This window comes from Hoplias malabaricus, chromosome 2 (genome assembly GCF_029633855.1).
Source record: "Hoplias malabaricus isolate fHopMal1 chromosome 2, fHopMal1.hap1, whole genome shotgun sequence".
NCBI classification, from domain to species: domain Eukaryota; kingdom Metazoa; phylum Chordata; class Actinopteri; order Characiformes; family Erythrinidae; genus Hoplias; species Hoplias malabaricus.
Genome location: NC_089801.1, coordinates 65,695,053 through 65,703,690, shown reverse-complemented (window position 1 = coordinate 65,703,690; position 8,638 = coordinate 65,695,053). Strand labels below are relative to the sequence as shown.

Here is an 8,638-nt window from a genome sequence, read left to right as displayed (position 1 = left end):
TCTCTCTGTCAGAGCAATCAGTGCACTGCCACCCAGCACGGAGATCTGTGAGCCAACACAACAGGACCAGGCAGTAGGTGTTCTCCTCCAAGTGTGTTGAGCTCTCCAGTGACGATAATGTCACAGTAATGTGATGTTGTGACGATGGTAACGAGATTTAGTTCAAATGTTACATCACAGTAACGAGGTTCTATGATGTAAACAGTGAGACTTTATTACGATAGTAATATCGGAGTAACTAATTTAAAATATCAATATCACAGTGACGAGACTGTGATGATTTTTATTTGAGAGCAATAAACTTGCCGTCTGTTTTCTTTGCATAATACATGTGTGATGTCTGTGTGTTTCTTATCAACAAATCATATCTCACAGCTGTGTGTGTGTGTGTGTATGCTTGATGTCAACAAGCAGTTCAGAAGAGTCTGCTGAGTTTCCCTTTTGCCGCTGATGCGGAATTCCTATGGTCAGTTGTTCAGACACTAATTTGGCTCCTTAAAGCTGGCGTGATAGTTTTATCTGATCGAGTGAAGTTACAGTCTGGTCAACACTGATAACGTTACGGTAAACAGAGAGAGAGAGAGAGAGAGTTGGTGACTGCTGGGTGAGTTTAGTCTAGTGTAAAGCCCTGCTCTAGTGGCACTGATAAGATATGAAGGGGTTTAAGTCAGACAGTGTTGGTGTGGTGTTATGCCGTAATTCTGAGGCCAAACAGGTGAACTCATGGCTAGACACTTCACACACTGTCTGGACCGGTCTGGCTACGTTCAAAGGGCTTTCAGTAAATCAGGAGGTTGGGCAAACACACACACACAGACACACACACACAGAGGTTTGTTTTTATAGCTTGTCATACTGTGTGTCCAACATCATGCTCCTGGCTCCCTTCATTTGAACAAATCCACTGGTGTTTGAGGCTATCCGTCCTCTGCTTGTTTGATCCAACACAAAGTCTGGTCACTTTGCGTAAACCATGGTGCAGAAGCAATGCTTTAATGATTTAATAATAGTGCGTGTGTGTGTGTGTTTTTGTGCGACCTAAAATGTGTGTTTGACCAATGTTTGGGTGTTACCTGTATATCCACAAAGGAGAAGAGGGCTGCAGCTTAAAGAGGAACTGTCCACACCAAGAGCTCCTGTAGTTTCCTTTATCTGACCTCTTAAAATAGCTTAAAGTAAGCCTTAAATCCAATCCAATACACTGATACATCTCTGATTGAATTAGGGATAATTTTTGCAACGCTCACCTCTATAACCTATTAATTATTTCTTTTTGTACCTTGACTTCCAGCAGAACTCAAATATGCCACTGAAAATGTACAGACAACAACACAGAGGTGGAAATAAAAAAAGTAAGTGTACGGATAACAGATATAGATAATACAGCCAAATACATTGTACTCATCCATTCATCTTCCATAACCCTTTCATTAAGATCAGGGTCGCAGCAGGTCCAGACCCTGCATGGAATCACAAGGTGCAAGGCAGGAACACACACACACACACACACCAGTCACTCAACCAATCCATCTACCATCCTGAGTGTTTGGACTGTGGTGGGAAACCAGAGCACCTGGAGGAACCCCACACAGACACAGGGAGAGCAGCCAGATTAGGTGACACCGTTTATTTTAAATTTGATTTGACAGTGAACTATTCCTGTATTAGGACTCGTAGTAACAGACCCATCGGTGTCAAAGCAGCATTAGATCAGCAAAAGGCTCCATACACGTGGTCAAGCCAGTAGTGACCTCTTCCTACAGTAACTTACAGTATTTACTGGCAGCAGTTTCCCCAGTGTTGTGCTGTTTTATTTTTACAGTATTTATATTAACAATTACAGCATATTGCTGTTATCCAAAACGACATGTTAGTACCTTAATTTAGGGATGGATCTGAATATTTCGCTGGGTTTTTGATTGTTTTTTTATTTATTTTTTGCTAAATAGGCTATTGATAAAGGCTAGGGTCCACACAACACCTGTGTTTAGGATCTCCAGGGCTAACATTAGCATTGCTAGTAGCCGTACGTTATTGTAATTAGGGAATGTAGGGAATATATATATACACAACACAAAACAACACATTAAACTCTCTAAAAACTAAACTACAACAACAGCAATGAGGGCAACACACACAAACACCACCACGTCAGTGTAGCACTGAAAATGATCCACCACACAAAATGACCACTGAAAAACAAGTTGAAAGGGGGCTAACAAAGTCTGCAGAGCAACAGGTGGACTCCAGAACTCCGGAGTGCTCCTGTATGGTCAGTGAAGCTGAGGGAAAGGACAAGGTGGTGGTCCTAATGTTATGGCTGATCGGTGTGAAGAACGTGTATAGTAATGTTAGCCTGTGAAGCTAAAGTGGCTCTCCTGTGGGATTCCGCGCTGAAGATCAGCTCAGCAGCGCTTCCTTGTGGCCGCTTTGTGACATTGCAGCGATTCCATTTTTCCCTCCAACATCCACAAGCAGCATCTCTATTACAAGCAAGTATAGTAAATCTACTTCTAAAATCGAAAATTAATATTCAGGTGGTGGTCGTTAGCTTCACAGAATGACAGAGTCACACTGAAACTTCTTATTCATTCACTCATTCACTCAGTTACACTGACTCATTCAGCTCACACAGCACCCATCAGTCATAACATTATGAACACTTTCTTGTTTCCACACACATCGTCCATCTGTTACTCTGAATACTTGGTCCGCCCTCTTACACAAAGCCCTTCATCGGCCAGGACCACTACAGAGCAGATGTGATTGTTCTTAAACCCCCCTCCCAGGGTCACTGCTGGACTAAGAACAGTGTTGCACTACAGGATGACCAACTGTGCAGTAACAGACAAGTTAGTGTGTCTGACTTTACATCTACAAGATCTAACAGAGCAGACAGTGAGTGGACACAGTGTTTAAAAACTCCAGCAGCACTGCTGTGTCTGATCCACTCGTACCATCACAGAAGAGAACACAGTTCAAATGTTCCACTGTGCATTGCTGGGGCGTGCGAAGCCTTTCTATGGAGATTAATCTGTGCACACAACTGAAGACTTGTTTCAGCAATAAGTCCACCTTAAGTGATTAATTCACTGTGTTTACTGTTTACATTAGAACAGTTCTGGGGTCCTGACAAACTGCGCTACAGCTCTACATAGTTCTGCACACGCTCAGATCCAACCATGTTTAATGTCTTCATGATTAATACATGTTCCTCTGGTGCATTACAGTCTTAGAGTACTGTTATTATTCACCCGTGTTTCAAAACCATGCATTTATCCTCATTTCATGAATTCTGCATTATTGACTCTTGAAACTTTTAAAGATTTATTTTACCAATAATAATAATAATAATAATAATGTTACAAAAATAATTGTATGTCTGTAAAGAAAGCAACTTATTAAAAAAAGAGGTTACGTTTCATAATAATAAAACATAATATAGGCTCCGGGCGGCACGGTGGTGCAGCAGGTAGTGTCGCAGTCACACAGCTCCAGAGACCTGGAGGTTGTGGGTTTGAGTCCCGCTTCGGGTGACTGTCTGTGAGGAGTGTGGTGTGTTCTCCCTGTGTCTGCGTGGGTTTCCTCTGGGTGACTGTCTGTGAGGAGTGTGGTGTGTTCTTCCTGTGTCTGCGTGGGTTTCCTCCGGGTGACTGTCTGTGAGGAGTGTAGTGTGTTCTCTCTGTGTCTGCGTGGGTTTCCTCCGGGTGACTGTCTGTGAGGAGTTTGGTGTGTTCTTCCTCTGTCTGCGTGGGTTTCCTCCGGGTGATTGTCTGTGAGGAGTGTGGTGTGTTCTCTCTGTGTCTGCGTGGGTTCCCTCTGGGTGACTGTCTGTGATGAGTTTGGTGTGTTCTCCCTGTGTCTGCGTGGGTTTCCTCCGGGTGACTGTCTGTGAGGAGTTGGTGTGTTCTCCCTGTGTCTGCGTGGGTTTCCTCCGGGTGACTGTCTGTGAGGAGTTGGTGTGTTCTCCCTGTGTCTGCGTGGGTTTCCTCCGGGTGCTCCGGTTTCCTCCCACAGTCCAAAAACACACGTTGGTAGGTGGATTGGTGACTCAAAAGTGTCTGTAGGTGTGAGTGTGTGAGTGAATGTGAGAGTGTGTGTGTGTTGCCCCGTGAAGGACTGGCACCCCCTCCAGGGTGTATTCCCGCCTTGCGCCCAGTGATTCCAGGTAGGCTCTGGACCCACCGCGACCCTGAACTTGATAAGCGCTTACAGATAATGAAAGAATGTAGGCTCCTGAGTTGTTGCATGAAAAAAAGAAGTGACAATCCAATTTCTTAAAAGAACTGTGGCAGATTCTCCAAGACGCTCAGTAAAACTACCATCTAATTTATTTATAAAACTGTATAAACTGTACCTAGGACTAATATTTAAGGGGGGAAAAAAGCAGAAGGTTGTCACACATAATTCTGACTTTCTTTATTTTATTAATGTTTACTGCATATTGTTTTCTTTCAAGTAAAGCGTTAATTCCATTCTTTATTAAGTCATCTTTACTATGTGCCTAATACTTTTGCACAGTACTGTATATGTATATGTAGCATTTTCTGATAAGCTACTTTTAGCCTGTCGATATATACCCTACTGTTTTATTTAAATGACTCTACTTCTAAAAGTGCACAATAGTAGCACATGTTGACAAACAACTTGCAGCAGCGCAGCGCTACACGCTAACTGAAGTTACTGAATGAAAGATCAAACGAGTGAGTAAATGAACTGAAAAATTAATCTGTCACTTTTTTAAGGCACGAACTAAAAATAGATTCTAAAATCCAGCGTTTCACTTTGACCCAAATGAGTAAGTTCCAAGAAATAAGGCTGTTGACATGTTTCCCCGTTAATCTATGCACACACACACACACACACACACACACACAGCCGCTGTGGTTTGTGGTCTTCTCTATGTTGACCTTCCGAGGAAATTGGAGTTTGCTTGAAGAGCGTGTGAATATCCCACACGCACTTTTTACTGACTGGGGAAATTCAGTGCATTCCTAAGAATGCTTTTACACTTTGGTTATGATTTTCACCCCCCCAACCCCCCCCTAAATCTATCTATCTATCTCTCTATCTATCTCTGTCTCACTGCTACGTGTGCATTTTTTGGCATGTGGTGGGTGCTCTCTTTCAGAGCTGTTTACAAGGCCGAATCTTGTATCTTGAATCTTGGGGCCTTTTATCGATGCTGCATGGTGTTTCTGCCCGAACTGGGAACTCAACCCATGTGACTGTGCCCACCCTGCGACATCACCTCACTCTTTGTCTCGTTACTCATTTATAAAATGTGTTTTTAATTCATACCCCCATAACTGCTGCAGGTTGGGCCCCCACCAAAGCCATACGTTTGGGCACCCATGAGTTTTTATCAGCGTAAACTAAATACGTAATCAATACAAACATTAATTTACATATTAAAGACATGGGAAACTGATACACAACATTAATGATCTTGTCTATAATAATAATAATAATAATAATGCTTTTAAGATTATTATTATAATGCATTAGAGACGAGGTGGAAATTCATTTGATATAACAACAGAAAACAGTAGTTTCATGGAAATTGATGAATAAAAACTGGACTAAAACAAACTTTATGACTAAATTCACTATTTTGTATGTGTGTGTGTGAGTGAAAGAGAGAGAGGCAGAGTCAGAAAGAGAGAGAGGGAGATATGTGCTGTGGTCAGCAGCTTTGCCAGGCCTCCTCTTGCAGTGGACACTGTGTGTGTGTTTGTGTGTGTGTGTCTGTGTGCTGGACTGTCCCCCCAACACTGTCACTTCCCCCAACACACACACAAACACACACAGCTCTGCTTTTCTTCTGAAGCCTCTGCCCAAAACAGTGATAACATAACAGAGTGACAGTGCGTAGGAGGACTTTTCCAGTATGTGACAACACATCTCACCCAATAACGGCTCTCAGTGAGATCCCAGCGCTTCGGCAGTCTTCACGCATCAGACTCAGTGACGTTCATGCGTCGGTTTAGTCGTAAGTTTCTGGGGTAATCCACTTATTCACACTCAGTCCACAAGTGTAGCAACTGTTGCACGGCTAGCAAAGATGTCACTCCTCCCAACAACTGTAGAGCACCTGCTTCCATTAAATGTTCATGGACTTATATGTTGTGGGCTTTTTTTTTTTTTGCGTGTGTTTGTTTGTTTGTTTTATTTTAATTATTATACTTTATTTATATTAAATATTATACACATGCCTAGCGTCAAATTGCTAACATAACATCGTCCAGTTCAGAGGCATGTTTTTAAACGCATCTAAAAACAGCATGTTTCTTAGCAACTGTTGCCATGTTGGACAAGCTTCACAGAACATGGAGGAGAGCCCCTCACATTTGTGGGCGGAGCTTGGTTAAGTTAACCACTCAACTGGCCACTGATGAAGTGTCCTAACAACAGCCTTAACCTCCACACTGAGCTGAGTTAATTTCCATGTTCTCATATAGTTTTGCATAGACAAGTGTAGTGTTCTGTATTTTTTTCTTTTTATCATACTCTCTCCTCTCTGCTCTTTTCTCGCTGTCTCCTCTCATTCTGATTTTCACACAGGTCTGAAGAAAGGGCTGGACACGTCATGTCACTTCAGGGTAGAGCTGAAATCCACCCGCTTCAGCTGCAGACAGCAGACAGGTTGGTCAATTAAAATAAAAAATAAAATGGCAGTTTTACATTAATACATAATGACTTCTCTACGCTTTGCTCACAAATGTTCTCTTGTGTTTATTGTCCCTAGGATACACAAGCTATGATAGTAATTGAGAAATGAGCTCCATATTTAGGCCTAGCCCCCAAGTAAACAGCTGTTTTACACCTTTCCACACAAGCACTGTTTTTGAAAAAGTACCCATCTGTGTGAAAAAGTCTATTGTAAAAATAACGGTACATTTAACGAGTTCTGTCAGCAGTGTTAAGAACAGGACTCTATTGACTGTGCCCACTATTGTGCACAACACCGCTTTCTTTAAACAAAAGGAACAATGGCACATGTCCTGATTTGAAGCAAATGAGACCCTGATGTTACAAGCCAAAAACACTTTTTGTCCTGCCAATGAGACAGCACTGATAATGGGGTTTTAAAATATCCTCTCGCTGGATGGAGTTTCCCCAAGTGTTCAGTTCTCAGGGAGTGTAAAAGCAGTTTTACACAGAATTAGTGAAGATATTCGGGACAGACATTACTTTTAATTGGGAAGAACCTCCTCTACATTCAACAGATATATTTCTCTGAAATAGCATGCCTTTGTTTGTTCTTGTTTATTATATACTTATATGTAAATTTAAATATTTCTTTTAGTATTTAACAACAACCCAAGTTCTGCTTTTGAGTTTTCTAGAAACAACAACAACAAAAAAAGACTAATGACATTGTAAAGGAATCTAAATTACTATCACGTGTATAAACCGTTGCCATAGGAAAGCGATTCCCATGTAAAAAAAAAAAAATACAAAAATAAAAATACCCATGTAGACGTGGACAATGTGTGTGACCGTTCACACGGTTAGGACAGAATACAGTTAATTTAATGTAACAAAAGTGAGTGGGTTAAAAATTAACTGTTGTTAAATCCCATTTGCCCAGTTTTAGCTACATCACAGTCCAATTCCTTAGCGTAACTTTCACGTAACTTTCAAAGCAGTGTAGCTAGCGTCCACGATCTTGTACATTTATAATCCTATACATTGTTTTATGGTTTTATTCATTTCTTTTTAATAACCCCCCCCCCACCACCACCCCTCTGAGCCTGATCAGCTTTTACCTCTTGTTTTCAAAAATGTTGCAACCATCACACTTTGTGGTAAAAACCCACTACATGTTTTCTGTAAATGAGCTAACTCTCACGCTCCAACAGTAAACAACAACACTGCTCCCAGACCAACAAGATGGAGGATGAGAGCGGTAAACCCATCATCTGCAGGAACCGTGTAAAAATAGATGACAAAGACAGCGTGAATACCTGGTACAGTATGGTGAGTGTAGGTTTACAGTATCTAAACTTCTTACAGACAATACAATTCACATCTACTTACAGCAACTGCATTTGCATACACATTTACATGTAGTCATAACGATAGCATAGGGGAAGGTCTAATTTTGTTAATCACTCAGTGTGTGTACCTTTCATAACCGTTGAATGATTAACTCCTAATCACCAAGGCCACTCCCACTCATCCAAAAACTACAAAGTGGAGGTCCATCACTCTAGAGAGCGCAGGAACCCTCCAGCTTGCTTGGTGTTGAACATTGAACACTTAGTGACCCTTATCTCTATATACAGTCTGTGGGTGTACTCCTGAAACTTTGTGCTCACAATGGGAGCAGACTACAGCAACATATCACTAGGCATAAGACATGTCCTCACATAGAAAAACAGACTGTTTATGTGGTGCTCACTCACTTACTGCTTTACCTTGTCCTGTACAGAGTTCGGCGCTCCTTCAGGTCTCGCTGAGCGCAGACTCTGATCAGCCCCAGTCCTTCCTTGCCCAGCAGAGGCTTCAGAACCAGAGCAGGAGGGGGTCAAGCTCCAGAACTAAGCTGAACTTAGCCCCTGGAAGGTCTCTGTCCTCAGGAACACTTTCCTAGAGTTTGGACACAGAGACATGCTAATGGTGTGTGCTGCTC

General features: G+C 42.0%; 1 protein-coding gene across 1 annotated transcript; it reads left to right on the top strand.

Annotated features, from left to right (window-relative positions):
* Positions 1-4,565: 4,565 nt before the first annotated feature.
* LOC136675369 (protein Hook homolog 2-like) lies at positions 4,566-8,638 on the top strand. Its single transcript, XM_066651876.1, has 4 exons — positions 4,566-4,703; positions 6,565-6,645; positions 7,866-7,983; positions 8,438-8,638. Exons 2-4 carry the CDS (start codon positions 6,590-6,592, stop codon positions 8,597-8,599), a joined length of 336 nt encoding a protein of 111 aa, XP_066507973.1. The 5' UTR covers positions 4,566-4,703; positions 6,565-6,589; the 3' UTR covers positions 8,600-8,638.